The sequence below is a fragment of the Anabrus simplex genome, chromosome 2 (genome assembly GCF_040414725.1).
Source record: "Anabrus simplex isolate iqAnaSimp1 chromosome 2, ASM4041472v1, whole genome shotgun sequence".
In the NCBI taxonomy this organism is placed as follows: Eukaryota; Metazoa; Arthropoda; class Insecta; order Orthoptera; family Tettigoniidae; genus Anabrus; species Anabrus simplex.
The window spans coordinates 156126752-156144383 of NC_090266.1; the positions used below are offsets into that span (position 1 = coordinate 156126752).

Here is a 17632-nt window from a genome sequence, read left to right on the forward strand (position 1 = left end):
GGGAGATTTGACGACGACGGGGATGGTTTCAGTTTTCGGTTACGTGAAAAACATCTGGTTTTTTCTTACCAACATTGCGCATACACAGGTTAAGAAGTTACTGCAAATACACTGACTGAGCAAATGCCATGGGATAGCGGAGCACTGATGCGCAGGTGTGTTGTCTGCGCACCACACGCCCCCTGTGCCAGCGGCAGTTGTATAGGAGACCTTGTGAGAAGTGGCTGTGCATGTGACAGGTGTAACATGGAACATCGTCGTGAGCTGACACCGTTCAAACGGGGTATAGCGGTTGGTGCGGGAATTCGGCTTCACACGATCAACCGTGTCCAGGGTGTATCGTGAAAGGTTGAATGCGGGTGTCACCGTCCACAACAGACGAACGACCGGCCGTCCAGCCACCCTCGATGACCGTGACCGGCGACATCTGAGACGGATTGTCAATAGTGACAGACGGGCAACTGTGCAACAAATCACGGCTCAATTCAACACAGGCCGTGCTAGACATGTCTCCCAGTGGACAATCCGTAGGAACATGGGTTCTATGGGGTATGGGCGCCGGCGCCGCACACGGGTGCCAATGTTATCCCAACGTCATCGGGCACAACGAAGTGCATTTGTCGCCAGTCACCAGGGATGGACACTGGAACAATGGCTTAACGTGATATGGTCGGACGAATCACGATTTCAACTGCACCATGCCGATGGGAGGCACCGTGTATGGCGCAGACTACATGAAGCGATGGATCCCACCTGCCTCGAAGGTGTGGTCCAGGGCGCTGGTGTCTCTGTTATGGTCTGGGGTGCATTTCGCTGGTATGGAATGGGCCCCCTAGTTGTTCTGGAAGAGACTTTGAATGGTACGCGGTATGTTGAGCTGCTCGGAGACCATCTCCACCCATTTTTGGCCTTCCAGCGCTCAGACGGTTCTGCGGTGTTTCAAGATGATAATGCGCTGCCACATCGCTCGCAAGTCGCCCGGGAATTGTTCCAGGAACATGCAGTGGAGGTCCAACGACTGCCATGGCCACCCAGGAGCCCCAATATGAACCCTATCGAGCATATCTGGGATGTCCTGGAACGCAGGCTCCGTGCCATGGATCCTGCACCCACGAACAGACCAGCATTGGCGGCCGCTCTGCAAACGATTTGGTGTCAACTGCGTCCAGAGGACTACCACGGACTTGACTCAATTCCACGGCGTCTCACTGCAGTTCGCAGGGCCAGAGGAGGCCCCACACGCTATTAGGTGACTAACCCATGACATTTGCTAAGTCAGTGCATATACATGTACAGTTAAATTGTGTATAACTAACATGTTATGATATACCAGTTTACAAATGCATTAAGTTATACTGAGTAAATTTAAATTCCAACTATCAACTTATCGTGCCTTTCTTTTGACCATATTCTAGCATAAAACTAGTAGCGTATGGAAGATCACAACAATATTGGTCGTTTTTGCAGGTGAATGCGGCTGATTTTGCCCTCTTCAGAAGGGTCTTGCTGTATTCTTGCTCAAAACACTTGCCTTTCTGAATGGACCTCAGAGTTATATATTTACATAAGATCTTGTCGGAGAGAGATGCATTCTTGTTTTTCTGACTAGATTGAACATCCTCTCACACACTGCATTACTATGCGGAAAGATCAGAATGGAAAGCAACACTTCAGATAATTTGTCATAATTGAATACCCCTCCAGTACATTTCATTTGCCCTACCAGTGCCCACTGAACATCAATTCTCTCTTCTACCTGAATAGATTTCACATCCTCAAGTTGGAAGTACAGAATTAAGAATGTAGAGCATCCATTTCCTCATTAAAATCGTATTGTGTGTTGGTTAGAAGGCTAGAAAATAAATCTTTAAAAAGCCTTCACTTTGGAAAATGATGCATGACTAATATTGTCTCAAGTTCACCCGTTCCGCATTCAACAAAAATTACTGTTGGAAGGGAATTTGAGGATCATATAGTCACATTAAGTAATAAAACAATTCCTCACAGAAATGGAGATGGAACGCTTATCTTCTTGCCTAAGATTGTCAACGATAACACTAGTTGAATGTCCTACCATCAAATCATAGTCATCCTTCTGATTAGAGGTTGTGTGATAATCGACTCTTAAGAGTGAATGTGCAAATCTCATTATTTTCGGCTTCACAAATCAAGACATCATATTCTTTAGCATATCAAGAAGAAGTGACCTCAATATATGGCTGTGCAACACGTTTAACTGAAGCAATTCATTTCGATTGCCAAGCAGTGGCAGAAAACTGGAGAGAAACAACCATAATACCTTATTAAGTTCTGATGATAAGAACATGACCAGTCTTACCTGTTGTGATAAAACCTGGCTGGTACTGACTGTCAAGGGCTATGATTTTTTTTGAGCATTTAAAAACTGCGTCTCTGACTTCCGTTTTCCAGAGGAATGAGGACTTAAATTCTTTTTGCTGTTTGATGATGATGACCACAAAGTAGAACAGGTACTGCTAAAATTCTGAGATACTTTCGGAATTTTGCAGGATTCTAAATTTCCTAATTGGAGCTCCTTCCATGTGATTTCATTCCTAAAGAAACTATTGAGAGGTTACCACTGCTTTAAAAACCTGACATACATTGTCCCATTGATAGCCAACGTGTAAAAACATGTTTCAGAATTTTTCTCATCTCTGCATAGTCCAGTTCCTGAAACTGTTTAAACTTTTCCTTTACCGGGCAAGTTGGTCGTGCGGTTAGGGGCGCACAGCTGTGAGCTTGCATCCGGGAGATAGTGGGCTCGAACCCCACTGTCGGCAGCCTTGAAGACGGTTTTCCGTTGTTTCCCATTTTCACACCAAGCAAATGCTGGGGCTGTACCTTAATTACGGCCACGGCCCCTTCCTTCCCACTCCTAGCTCTTTCCTATCCCATCGTCGCCATAAGACCTATCTGTGTCGGTGCCACGTAAAACAAATACTGAATTTAAAAACTTTTCCTTTCTTTTTGAACGACTTTCAGGAAATGTCCATTAAATGTTCATCTATTTTAACAAGCAGACATGGCGATCCCTTTTCAGCAACTAAATTCATTAAATGACAAGGGCATCACGCAGTTTCTTTAGAAATTCCATTTGCCTACTCAACAGCCTTGCTACACCCAACTTTAACCCTACCATCACTGGGGTATTATCTGTACCAAGAGCAATGCAGTTTTTTAAGGGGATGTTGTATTCTTTCAAGTTAGAGAGTAAAGATAGGCAATTGCAATGCCTGTTGCACTTCCTTCTAAGACAGGAACTCCTAAAAGACAAATCTGAATTTGTTGAATGGGGTTGCCAAAAAATAACCACAATTGGGTATAAATTCGAATCACTTTGAATACTACCATCCGTTGCAAAAGAAAAAAGGGAAGGGTGTATTCTGCCCGAAGGCAGGTCCGAACCTCCGCACAGGTGTGCCTGAGTCGGAGTTTACGTACGGTAGGGTGGCCAGTTCTCCCCCCCCCCCACACCACCAACAGCGCGTGGCAACCCATCCAATTCTTGGCCACGCCCAATGTTGCTTAACTTCGGAGATCTCACGGGATCCGGTGTTTCAATATGGTTACGGCCGTTGGCAAAATAAAAAATCCCACACGTTTTTAGGCAACCAATAACTTATTTTTCTTCAATGCAAGGATAGCCGAGGCTTTAGTTCTGGCAATTTCGCGGCAATTTTTGAGTCCGGGAACTTCTTCCTAAATAAAGGACCGGCGTGATAGGAACAATTAACTGGGAGGTTATGTTCAATTATAAACGACGTGAACAATACTTCTGCACGCGTTATACTGCCAATGTCGTCCTCCTTACTCTCGAAATTAAGTTTCTTGTTTGTTTTTATCTTCAACACATTAGGCATTGCCTTCATGTTTCCTTGTGAACACATGTTTTGAAATGTCTCCCTTCCCTCAATGCGACATGCTCGAATCACACTTACAAACGCTACAAAATGCAAATGTTGAGTCTCATCTTGACTCAGTTGTATATTAAAGTTACCATTGTACACACTTTTAAAAGTCACGTCATATTTCTTTGCCATATGACCGAGAAATCGACAAAATCACTCACGCCGAAAATCGCAATAGCCTACCGGTCTATTAATGCCAACACCATATATGTTCTGCACAAATCATAATTTCACATCTGAAACAGATTTTACAATATTCCGCAGCCAACACGCACTAAATTAACCATCAATGATTTCAAAAATTCTCGATGCCAACTAAACGCGACGCGGGAGATAGTAGATAACTACTGTTATTGAGAAGTATCGATAAATTATCGATACAATGCGCAACTGCGGTATCGAACCACACTTCAAAACACGTAAAATCAATGTCTGATCGATATGTTCGAAGGACGACTGGTGTTTGTCATCTCGCACTTTTAGTCCGAAATTACGCGACGGATTTTTAAAAAATCGGGAGAATTAATATGTTAAGCGGGAGGGCGGGAGAAATGGTGTAAAATCGGGAGTCTCTCGCCTAAATCGGGAGAGTTGTCAGGTATGAAAGCATCCTTATTGCACAAATCATTTTCCCCTCAAAATAATTACGAACGCATATAAATAATTGCTAATTGTTCATATTCTAGTGAAGAGAGAATGACACCAGTACATGTTTAGTAACTGAAATTATAATGATCATACATCAATAACATAAATATTTCATTTCTGTGGTTTAAGAAATGAAATGGCGTATGGCCTTTAGTGCCGGGAGTGTCCGGGGACATGTTCGGCTCGCCAGGTACAGGTCTTTTGATTTGACTCCCGAAGGCGACCTGCGCGTCGTGATGAGGATGAAATTATGATAAAGACGACAGGTACAACCAGCCCCCGTTACAGCGAAATTAACCAATGATGGTTAAAAGTCCCGACCCTGCCGGGAATCGAACCCGGGACCCCTGTGACCAAAGGCCAGTACGCTAACCATTTAGCCATGGAGCCGGACATTTCTGTGGTACTAAGGATCCGATATGTCAAAAAACTTGATATTTCAAGAGACGCTGTTTTTTAAAAAAGTTGGCGAGCTAGCTGAAACTCATATTGTGTTTCAATGACCTCTAAACTGAAGTGGGATACACTTGTGAATGTAATAATAAAAGGAAGGAACAAGTTTAATTCTTGTTTATTCAGCAAGTTCATGGAATAAATTACTCGGTTGCCTCAATCTATGTACTGAATATATCCGTATCTTTGTTTCGGGAACAAACGTATTTTACATATTCTTCGTCGCAAAATCTACCATACTGGGATTAAAACAGAAAATTCGATTATATTTCTTTCTTTTGTCATATCGGTTTCAGCCTTAGTCATCATCATCATCATCATCATCATCTGTTTACCCTCCAGGGTCGGCTTTTCCCTCGGACATAGCGAGGGATCCCACCTCTACCGCCTCAAGGGCAGTGTCCTGAAGCTTCAGACTCTTGGTCGGGGATACAACTGGGGAGAATGACCAGTACCTCTCCCCGGCGGCCTCACCAGCTATGCTGAACAGGGGCCTTGTGGCGGGATGGGAAGGTTGGAAGGGATAGGCAAGGAAGAGGGAAGGAAGCGGCCGTGGCCTTATGGTAGGTACCATCCCGGCATTTGCCTGGAGGAGAAGTGGGAAACCACGGAAAACCACTTCCAGGATGGCTGAGGTGGGAATCGAACCCACCTCTACTCAGTTGACCTCCCGAGGCTGAGTGGATCCCGTTCCAGCCCTCATACTACTTTTCAAATTTCGTGGCAGAGCCGGGAATCGAACCCGGGCCTCCGGGGGTGGCAGCTAATCACGCTAACCACTACACCACAGAGGCGGACTTCAGCCTTAGTACCACACAGAAATGAATTAGATATACACTAATATACGAATAATAATAATTATAAAAAATGAAGAAATACTCTTACAAAACATGAAATTAACTTTTCCCTTGCATGTATGGCGATTTTACTCATTTTGTTTCTATTGTTTTACTCTATAATTCTTTGAATATTAGGTTTACATTTATTTAAACGTAGCCATCACAACATGCGACCTCCTTCTTCCACCTTTCACTATTTTGAGGCGATCACAGAGAGCTACTTACCGAGCTCGATAGCTGCAGTCACTTAAGTGTGGCTAGTATCCAGTATTCGGGAGATAGTGGGTTCTAACCCCCACTGTCGGCAGCCCTGAAGATGGTTTTCCGTGTTTTCCAATTTTCACACCAGGCAAATGCTGGGCCTGTACCTTAATTAAGGCCACGGCAGCTTCTTTTCCACTCCCAGCCCTTCCCTGTCCCACCATCGCCATAAGACCTATCTGTGTCGATGCGACGTAAAACAACTAGCAAAAAAAAAGAGAGCTACTTATCCTCCAGGCACTGCAGAAGTACGGCGACGGCTGTGATCATTGCTATCTATGGCTCAGTTTGCCATGCCTGCCTTACAACTACACACTATTTTAGAATTTCATTGACACTACGTGTTCTAGGAAAGCAGACTGTTTGGTATAACCTGTTAGTCAACTGCAAGGCGTTACAGAAAAAACAGATTTGAATTTCAGTATCGATCACTTTTTAGTGATTTTCAACTTCTGCACCATACGAACGATGTCGATAATCCTAATGACGTTAATAGTCTAATAACTGGAGGCCATGGACCTTTTCCTTCCTTATGGTGAAACAGAATAGATACAATGCAAAGGATTACATGAATAAGACGATTGGGATATGAAAAGCTCAGTAATGAGCAGCATGATTTTACCTGAACTAAAAAGGCAGCTTGAAATCTGCAAAAATACATCACTTGCGCAGTGTTCAGTCTTCAATCTTCTCAATGCGTGTCGAAAATAATTAGCTCTGAGAAAATTAAAGGCTGTTAAACAAATCGAAATATTTGACCTTGAGCTATTTAGAAAACTACATGTCTTAAAGGATCTCTCATTTTCGGAGTGTGATTAGCTGCCAGTTATCAACGCAGACGGCGGAGCTTCGAATCCTAGTCGATCCTAGTGTAAAAGTTTCACTCGAAAATTGATATGACATCAGAAATGGCAACCGGTCCTAAAATACTAGTCAAAACACAAAATGAGCCAGTGTGGCTCCAGAGACCCCAGAAATAACTGAGATAAGCTGAAGAAAGTTGTATATCCATTCACAATAAAAATGCGATGAATGAATGAATGAATGAATGAATGAATGAATGAAATTCCATCTGACTGTTGATATCATCGTTCCCCTACAAAGAACTTACATAGAATAAAGAACGGAGTATGAACACAGAAACGTGATCAATAGGTGTAGAACAGGTATTTCTAAACCAATACCTGAGCATATCTCCTCGGTACTATTCAATATATGCTAATAGTATTATCCACGCAAACAACTCACCTCGGAGGCAGCAGCAGCGGTGGCAGCGAGGAGGCTAGTTACAGGATTAGAGCCCGCCAATGCAGCTGTGGGGGCAGGTGTCTCAGGGCTCGTAGGCAGTGAGCTGGCTTGAGGATGACGTGCGATCTGCAAACAAAAAAAGAGACGGGAACAAGGATGAATTACGATCCACAGCTTAAGGAACTACTATTATAGAAAATATATTTCTGTATTCCTCAATTAATACAATAATAAATGTCATTGGTTTTTCGCTCTTAACTACTCTTACGGTTTTCAGAGACGCCAAGGTGCCGGAATCTTGTCCCGCAAGAGTTCGTTAACGTGCCAGTAAATCTAGCGACGTGAGGCTGACGTATTTGAGCACCTTCAACTACCACCAGAACGAGCCGGAATCGAACCCGCCAACTGAGCTCAGAAGGCCAGCGCTCTACCACCTGAACTACCCAACCCAGCTACATAATTCATAGAATCTCAGAAAATCGTTAAACTCCTTAGAGAGCCAACTCAACATCTAAGATCTGAGTATGAGAATCTCTAGGGCTGACCATCGAAGCAGAATCCTTTAATTCACCAATCTGAAGAGCGGGGTACGAGTATTCAAGTTTTAGACCCGAAGGTGGTCACATTTTCAGCACCTTCACCGCAGATACTTTCAATCAGTGTTAGATCACAAAATTATCCATAATCATGAAAAGAAATTATATTTTAAATTGCATATTTAATCAAAATATGTACATACAATATATAAATGTAGGTGATATAAGCACATCAGGACCTACATACTACAAGTCACTGATAAAATGTACTTCAGTTTTTGAGTCTAAGGTGCATACCTTCGAAGTTTCTCTTAATGTAATTCTACACACTTCCCGAAAATCAACAGACCCTCTCTTAGCTCTTTAGCTCAGTGAACGAATTAGCGAATCAGTATAAATATAAACTAACTTTTTAATCACGCCTATTAATCGAGCTAAAGATAGAATAATGATTAAACAGTACGAAAAAGAATCGTGTGAGGTACCAAAATTGTAACCCTAGGAACCATAAATGCCTTTGCTGGCGAGATGTAGTGGTGGTTTTTTTTTTTTTTTTGCTAGTTGTTTTACGTCACACCGACACAGATAGGTCTTACCGCGACGATGGGACAGGAAAGGGCTAGGAGTGGGAAGGAAGCGACCGTGGCCTTAATTAAGATACAGCCCCAGCATTTGCCTGGTGTGAAAATGGGAAACCACGGAAAACCATTTTCAGGGCTGCCGACAGTGGGGTTCGAACCTACTATCTCCCGAATACTGGATACTGGCCGCACTTAAGCGACTGCAGATGTAGTGTTTACAGTGCACTATGTCTTCTGGTATGGGCTATATCAAATTTGTTACTTTCATTGACTTGTCTCAGTCTCATCCTTGGCTTTGACAATATGAAAGTGACTGAGGTATGAGTGATGCTAGTAATACCATTCTTTATGCAGCCAGTCCCTGTTATGAATGGTGTGAAAATATCGCTCATAGGGTTGGTTGGTGCATGCATTTCAGTGGGCTTGGCAGACTGATATGTAATAGCAACGGCTGGCTTGGTGAGGAAAGCAACGGGAAACTACCTCACTCCTCATTTCCCTAGTACGACTCTTCAGGGACGCCTAGGCTTTTTATGACAGCTGTTGGCGGAACTGCAGAGGATCAAACCAGCCTTCGGGCTGACTACCCAACATACATAGGAAGCATAATTACCGGATATTCCATACTATCCAAGACTATGTATATAAAGTGTTCCACCCAAAGGCTGCGTATCACCAGCAGTTCCACCACCAGTTGTCTAGAAAGCCTGGGTGCTACTAAAGAGGTGTTCAAGGGAAATGAAGCGTAAGTAATTTCCTGTTGCCTTCCTCAAGGAGCCGGAGCTCATTGAAAGGTGCACAGTAATAGGGAACATGCATGATCCGGGGTTTTAATTAAAAATATGCTAATCTGATACAAAATTGCATGCAGAATTCAAAAATGTGATCAGAATGTACAAATAATAACTCCAAACATGATAAAAATCTACGAAAATGTCACGTCACGCAAGTACGCGATCTCATTGGCCTGACGTCATCGTACAGGTTGACTGAATTAGCAGACGAAATAACACGCAGTGTGCTGTGAGAAGCAGGATACACTTCGCGTATTTCTACTTTACGTTGGTGTCTAGTATGGTTAAATTCGAGGTCTATACATTGGATAATAATCTGAGTGGTATATTTTAGACTTAAAATGAATCCTGTGCAGACAGTGAGGCAGAAAACTTATAAATGGTGTAGAGTTCCGATGTGCAATAGCACATCGCATACCATCCCAAACAAATTGTTTATAAACGTTCCAAAGACGCTAAAACTAGGGAGAAATGGATTTTGGCGAGCTGGAGAAATGCTGGTGATATATCGGAAAAGTCTACAGTTTATTTTTTTGAAAATTTTAACGTAAGATGAATTTGTTTGAATTTTCAAATCACTTTTCCATGTCAGCTGTTCTAGTGGTAAAACTTTAAATTTTAATGTATGATGCTTTATTTAAATGCTTCAATTACATCTTGGAATATGAAAGTAATAAACGGTGCATTAAATAATGCTGATTATTAAAGTATTCTCCAAACCTAACCTATGTTTTGGGTGATCCATATCAAGATAATAAATCAAAGGGGTTATGAACCATTTTGACAGCTCTAATTCTACCAATATATCTTGGCATGGGACAGTTGTGTATGTCTTTATTGAAGAGCTTAATTGGTAAAGAAATTTAGGCTATATCTAAATACCCTATAATGTAGCAAAGAATAGGCGTGTACATCATGAAAGGAAACGACGTGAATTTAACAAATGTATAACTCTACACAAAACCAATGCTTGTCTGTTGGAGTCTTATAAGTTAACAATGCTCAATTATAATAATTATCATAATATTAATGAAATAAATAACATAATTGCACACAGGTGAAAATAGTGATGTAGGTGTTTAAAATATTATCCAACTTAGCCTAAGTTTTAGGTTATACAAGCCAAGTCAATAAACCGAAGGGTAAAAATACCGCGCGAGTTGGCCGTGCGGTTAGGAGCGCGCAGCTGTGAGCTCGTATCCGGGAGATAGTGGGTTTTGAACCCCACTGCCGGCAGCCCTGAAGATGGTTTTCTGTGGTTTCCCATTTTCACACCAGGCAAATGTTGAGGCTGTACCTAAGGCCACGGCCGCTTTGTTCCAATTCCTAGGCCTTTCCTGTCCCATCGTCGCCATTATGTGACGGTGTGACGTAAAGCAAACAGAAAAAAAAATTAAAGTCACAGCACCCAAAGACATTCCTGTATTGAACGACTAAAATGTCACCAGGACACTTTTCTTTCCTGATATGCTCAGCTTGTTAAAAGCCAAATGTAATTAATGTTATTGGCTTCACGCCCCGCTAGCTACTTCTACGATTTTCGGAGACGCCGATGTGCAGGAATTTAGTCCGGCAGGAGTTATTTTACGTGCCAGTAAATCTACCGACACGAGGCTGACGTATTTGAGCACCTTCAACTACCACCGGACTGAACCAGGATCGAACCTGCCAAGTTGGGGTCAGAAGGCCAGCACCTCAACAGTCTGAACCACTCAGCCCGACTTGTGAAAACTAGATGAAGTCATATTTACCTTTATCATGTTTAACTTTTTCCCTCCACAAAGATATTTAATTCTCTTTCATGGGCCCCGGAAGTGAGTAGGCCAGTTGTCCCAACCATAAATATATATTTTTTTGGGAATGATAGATTATAGCCCTATAGTACTATGATCTTTCTTTCTTTTCTTCTTTCTTTCTTTCTTAATCAGTTTATCCTTCAGGGTTGGTTTTCTCTCGGACTCAGCGAGGGATTTCACCTCTACCACTTCAAGGGCAGTGTCCTGGAACGTGAGACTTTGAGTATGGTGATGCAGCTGGTGAGGAGGGCCATTACCTCGCCCAGGAGGCCTCACCTGTTATGCTCAACAGGGGCCTTGTTGGAGGATGGGAGGATCGGAAGGGATAGACAAGGAAGAGGGAAGGAAACGGCCGTGGCCTTAGGTGCCTGGAGGAGAAGTAGGAAAATACGAAAAACCACTTCGAGGATGGCTGTGGTGGGATTCGAAACCCTTCTACTCAGTTGACCTCCCGAGGCTGAGTAGACCCCGTTCCAGCCCTCGTACTATTTGTTTTCAACTTTCATGGCAGAGCCGGGAATCGAAACCGGGCCTCCGGGAATGGCACACATTAACCACTACACCACAGAAGCGGACTAGTACTATAATGCTACCTATATGTTTATGTTAGTGCTGAAACCCGATTTCTTACTTTACTAATGCTGAAAGCCCGAAAATGTAATGTTATTCTTTAATAGGGGAATCAGTCTAGAAGGAAATGTTGAAAGTGATGTGATATCTATCCAGGTTCAGTTGTTATCCTAATACTATGGGTTACAGTACATTGCACGTATATAAAAGATGCCACTTACAAACTTGCTTTTTATCCGCGAAATTCTGCGGCCACAAAAGTCACTATTTTTCAAGAATGATGACATCTACACATGATAGATTGTCTGACTGTGCTGTTTCGAACCTTTCTTCTGTCATTCTGAAGTTATTCGCGATCATGAATAATAAACAATCGGCTTTAGCAACGGCTGATGCACAACGGCTGGTAGAGCTCCATGCGATACGGGATCGTGACGTCACAGCGCGCCGCTTACGTCAGAGGCCGTTTCACTCGCCTTGCGGAAAGGCACTATTAAATATTTTTTTAATGGTAGAAAACAAGGCAACATACCACAATGTAATACGTTTACGTACTATTTCATTGGTGTACTTTTCAAAAAAAATATTTTTGAAAATGATGCATGTTCCCAATTGGCCCTACCAGCTTTACTGTCACGCTGTCTATCACATGAACAGGCAGCACAAGCAATCGCTCATACCTGTAAGTTTCATTTTGCCAAAGTCAAGGATAAGACTGAGACGGGTCGATGAAAGTAACAAACTTGTTCTAGCCCATACAAGAAAACAGTGCATTCTGAACACTTTATCTCATCAGAGATGTATCTGGGCAAACCTAAGACTATCTAATCTACTCAGAAAATGTAAGCTACTTGTTCTATTACAGCCATTAACCCAGGCACTAACCGAGCCGAAACGTATGTTTTATTCTTTTGCCTGAGATGCAAGAGTACCTTCCCATGAGTTTTTTCTTTTACAATTTGTTTTACGTCGCACCAACAGAATGTCTTATAGCGATGATGGGATAGGAAAGGCCTAGGAGTGGAAAGGAAGCGGCCGTGGCCTTAATTAAGGTACAGCCCCAGATACATCCCTGATGAGATTAAGTGTTCAGAATGCACTATGTTTTCTTGTATGGGCTAGAATAAGTTTGCTACTTTCATCGACCCGTCTCAGTCTTATCTTTGACTTTGGCAAAATGAAACTGGTGTGAAAATTGGAAACCACGGAACACCATTTTCAGGCCTGCCGATAGTGAGGCTCGAACCCACTATCTCCCGGATGCAAGCTCAGAGCTGTGCGCCCCTAACTGCACGGCTAACTTGCCCGGTTGTCCCCATAACGTCCAGTAGTACTAGTACTCATACTGATAATCTATTTGATGAACTGATGAATTCTTCCCGCTACTTTTATACAACGTAAACGAAGGAACAGTGTCACTGGACATCTATAAAACCGTGTACTAGTTATCAGTATCGCTAGGTATCACGTGTAAGGACAAATGGTTGGAGCTACTAGTTACACAGCAATCGCTGCTAATAAGAACTGAATACCTGGGATTTTCCGCTGAGCTCACCTCAACATAACCTTTAGGGCCAGCCTTTTAACAGCCCTTTATGTATAATGGCCACTCCCCACCGCTCTTCCTACTTTCACCTGGAGAAGAAACCTTATATTCGGCTAGAAAAGTCCATCAACTCGCCAAAGAAACCATGATCACCTTAGAAAAGTAACTATATCACTCATCAACTAGGTCGCGGAATATCAAAATCCCAAAATTCCTATACACTTGTTTGTTACTTAAATTCCTTGGCTTGAGCCCTGTTCCACATCTCCCCCTCCTTCGTTCTACACTTCATAATACTTTCCTAGCAGAACAAGCCGACTGTGGAGGAATGTTGTTTGTTTACTTGCCTTACAAGTCAAACACCAATTCAATACAAATAATGTGTTCTACAAGAGAGTAGTTACCGTATAGCTATATTCTATACAGCTTGTTCCAAGATCTTTCGCTACCTCATGAAGTTCAGTACAACGCCAAGGAAGGTTAGTACTGTAGGTATCCTTACACCCCGGCAGAGTCAGAAAAGTAACAAAGTTTTTCAGCTTGCTTGGTCTACGAATTATCTGAAGATGAACAGTGTTTTGAGTAAGTCAGGTGAACTCATAATAGATCCCAGGGAATCACTGGAGAGGTGGAGGGAATATTTTGAACATCTTCTCAATGTGAAAGGAAATCATCCTGGTGGTGTTGCAAACAGCCAAGCTCATGGGGAGGAGGAAAATGATGTTGGTGAAATTATGCTTGAGGAAGTGGAAATGATAGTAAATAAACTCCATTGTCATAAGGCAGCAGGAATAGATGAAATTAGACCTGAAATGGTGAAGTATAGTGGGAAGGCAGGGATGAAATGGCTTCATAGAGTAGTAAAATTAGCGTGGAGTGTTGGTAAGGTACCTTCAGATTGGACAAAAGCAGTAATGGCACCTACCTATAAGCAAGGGAACAGGAAGGATTGCAACAACTATCGAGCTATCTCATTGATTAGTATACCAGGCAAAGTATTCACCGGCATCTTGGAAGGGAGGGTGCGATCAGTCGTTGAGAGGAAGTTGGATGAAAACCAGTGTGGTTTCAGACCACAGAGAGGCTGTCAGGATCAGATTTTCAGTATGCGCCAGGTAATTGAAAAATGCTACGAGAGGAATAGGCAGTTGTGTTTATGTTTCGTAGATCTAGAGAAAGCATATGACAGGGTACCGAGGGAAAAGATGTTCGCCATACTGGGGGACTATGGAATTAAAGGTAGATGATTAAAATCAATCAAAGGCATTTATGTCGACAATTGGGCTTCAGTGAGAATTGATGGTAGAATGAGTTCTTGGTTCAGGGTACTTACAGGGGTTAGACAAGGCTGTAATCTTTCACCTTTGCTGTTCGTAGTTTACATGGATCATCTGCTGAAAGGTATAAAATGGCAGGGAGGGATTCAGTTAGGTGGAAATGTAGTAAGCAGTGTGGCCTATGCTGACGACTTGGTCTTAATGGCAGACTGTGCCGAAAGCCTGCAGTCTAATATTTTGGAACTTGAAAATAGGTGCAATGAGTATGGTATGAAAATTAGCCTCTCGAAGTCTAAATTGATGTCAGTAGGTAAGAAATTCAACAGAATTGAATGTCAGATTGGTGATACAAAGCTAGAACAGGTCAATAATTTCAAGTATTTAGGTTCTGTGTTCTCCCAGGATGGTAATATAGTAAGTGAGATTGAATCAAGGTGTAGTAAAGCTAATGCAGTGAGCTCGCAGCTGCGATCAACAGCATTCTGTAAGAAGGAAGTCAGCTCCCAGACGAAACTATCTTTACATCGGTCTGTTTTCAGACCAACTTTGCTTTACGGGAGCGAAAGCCGGGTGGACTCAAGATACCTTATTCATAAGTTAGAAGTAACAGACATGAAAGTAGCAAGAATGATTGCTGGTACAAACAGGTGGGAACAATGGCAGGAAGGCACTCGGAATGAGGAGATAAAGGCTAATTTAGGAATGAACTCGATGGATGAAGCTGTACGCATAAACCGGCTTCGGTGGTGGGGTTATGTGAGGCGAATGGAGAAGGATAGGTTACCTAGGAGAATAATGGACTCTGTTATGGAGGGTAAGAGAAGTAGAGGGAGACCAAGACGACGATGGTTAGACTCGGTTTCTAACGATTTAAAGATAAGAGGTATAGAACTAAATGAGGCCACAACACTAGTTGCAAATCGAGGATTGTGGCGACGTTTAGTAAATTCTCAGAGGCTTGCAGACTGAACGCTGAAAGGCATAACAGTCTATAATGATAATGTATGTATGTATGTTTCGCGGGGTTTGATGTTAAAAATTAATTTGGACTTTTAGAAAACGTTTAAGCCCACAAAAAATATAGGTCATCGCTTTAGAATTCAAGATACAACTGGAAGAAAAAATGTTTACACATTCATGCTGTTATGCTCTCTGCACTTCGCCTTCATTTCTCTCAATTTCCATTTAACTTATTTAATATCTCAAAAATTTCACTCAACACTTTCTCGGGGTTTGATGTTAAGAATTAATTTGGACTTTCACGAAACTTTTAAGCCCACAAAAATATAGGTCATCGCTTTGGAATTCAAGATATAACTGGATGTAAAAAGGTTTACACATTCATGTTGTTATGGTCTCTGCCCTTCGCCTTTCATTTCTCTCACCTTACATTTACCTTCCTTAATATCTCGAAAATTTTCCTCAACACTTTCGCGGGGTTTGATGTTAAAAATTAATTTGGACTTTTAGGAAACGTTTAAGCCCACAAAAAATATAGGTCATCGCTTTGGAATTCAAGATATAACTGGATGAAAAAATGTTTACACATACATGCTGTTATGAGTAGCCACATTGGCATCACCGCACCTCATACTTCTGTCTCTCTCTGCGCGACGAAACCGCCTTCCGGGCTGCGTTCTACTGTAGCAGTTACCCGCGGTTTCACTCGCGTGGATTTTGTAATTTGATAAAATTAATTGTTCCTCGGTACTGTGCTACGACATTATCTCAAAATCTCTAAAGTATAAAATCTCACCGAACAATTGAGTTTCATTTATCCCATTGTTAACCACGTTTGTGGTATTGCCTTTTGGGGTTAAGACGACCACGCGACATAGAACTGTACGTGTGAGAAACAGTCTTCTCTCAAGTCGAAAAAAATATTTTTAAAGGAGATTGCAAATACCTATTTCCACGTCTGTAACATCTTCAGTCTTTGAGATATAAGTATCCTCATAAAAATAATTCAACCCCTTTATCAGCCCTCCCCCAACTATACGCCCACCTAAGTGAATTTTCCGAAAACAAAAAATACATGTTTCTTTATTTTTAAAGGAGATTCCAACTACCAATTTTCAGATCTGTAACATCTTCAGCTTTTGAGATATAAGCATGCTCATAAAGATTATTCAACTCTTTTTCACTTCCTTTCATCCCCGTTAAGTGCCTTTTCCGGAAACAAAAAAGGTACGTGTTCCTGGATTTTTAAAGGAATTTCCAAATACCAAGGTAAATATCTGTAACATATTAAGGTTCTTATACATACTGTAGATATACCGGTACTCATTTTAATAATTCACCCGCTTTTTCAATTCTTTTCAGCCCCTTAAGTGTTTTTTCCAGAAAAATTCGTATTTATTTATTAAAGGAGATTCAAACCACCAACATCTTCAATTTTGAGATAAAAAGTATCCTCTTCAACACAATTAAACTCCTTCTTTACTTATTTCCCCTTCCCCCTTACGTCAATTTTCTGAAAACAAAAATATACCTGTTTCATTATTTTTAAAGGAAATACCAATTTTCACGTCTGTAACATCTTAAACTTTTATAGATATAAGTATCCTCAAACAAATAATTAATTTTTTTAATTCATTCACTCCTCCCCTTTAAGTGGATTTTCCGAAAGCAAAAGAATACGTGTTTCTCTTCTTTGAAATGGGGTTCCCATTACAAATTTTAATGTCTGTAACATCTCCACTTTTTGAGATATCAGTATCCTAATAAAAAGAATTCAAATACTTTTTCACGCCCCCCCCCCACCCAAGTTGATTCCCCCTCACCAATATGTGTGTTTCTTTATTGTTAAAAGAGATTCCCAATACCAATCATCACGACTGTAACATCTTCAGTTTTTGAGATATCAGTATCCTAATAAAAACATTCTCAACACCCTTTTCAATCCTTTTCACCCCTACCCCTCCAAGTGGTTTTTCCGAAAACAAAAATACGTTTCTTTGTTTTAAAATTAGATTAAAATACCAATTTTCATTTCTGTAACATGTTACGTTTTTGAGATATACCGTATATATGCTCATTTAAAAATTCACCCTCTTTTTTAGATCCCCTTAAGTGGATTTTCCGGAAACAAATTATCTATGATTCTTTAATTTATAGGAGATTCAAAATACAAATTTCTACAGCTGTAACATGT

General features: G+C 41.5%; 1 protein-coding gene across 1 annotated transcript in view; it reads right to left on the reverse strand.

Moving 5' to 3' along the window:
• The window catches only part of LOC136863948 (mitogen-activated protein kinase kinase kinase 1), a 545708-nt gene that overhangs the window by 228236 nt on the left and 299840 nt on the right, over positions 1-17632 (reverse strand). Inside the window, exon 3 of the mRNA XM_067140398.2 lies at positions 7379-7504. Coding sequence (XP_066996499.2) covers positions 7379-7504 — 126 coding nt within the window. The remainder of the gene's footprint in view (positions 1-7378; positions 7505-17632) is intronic.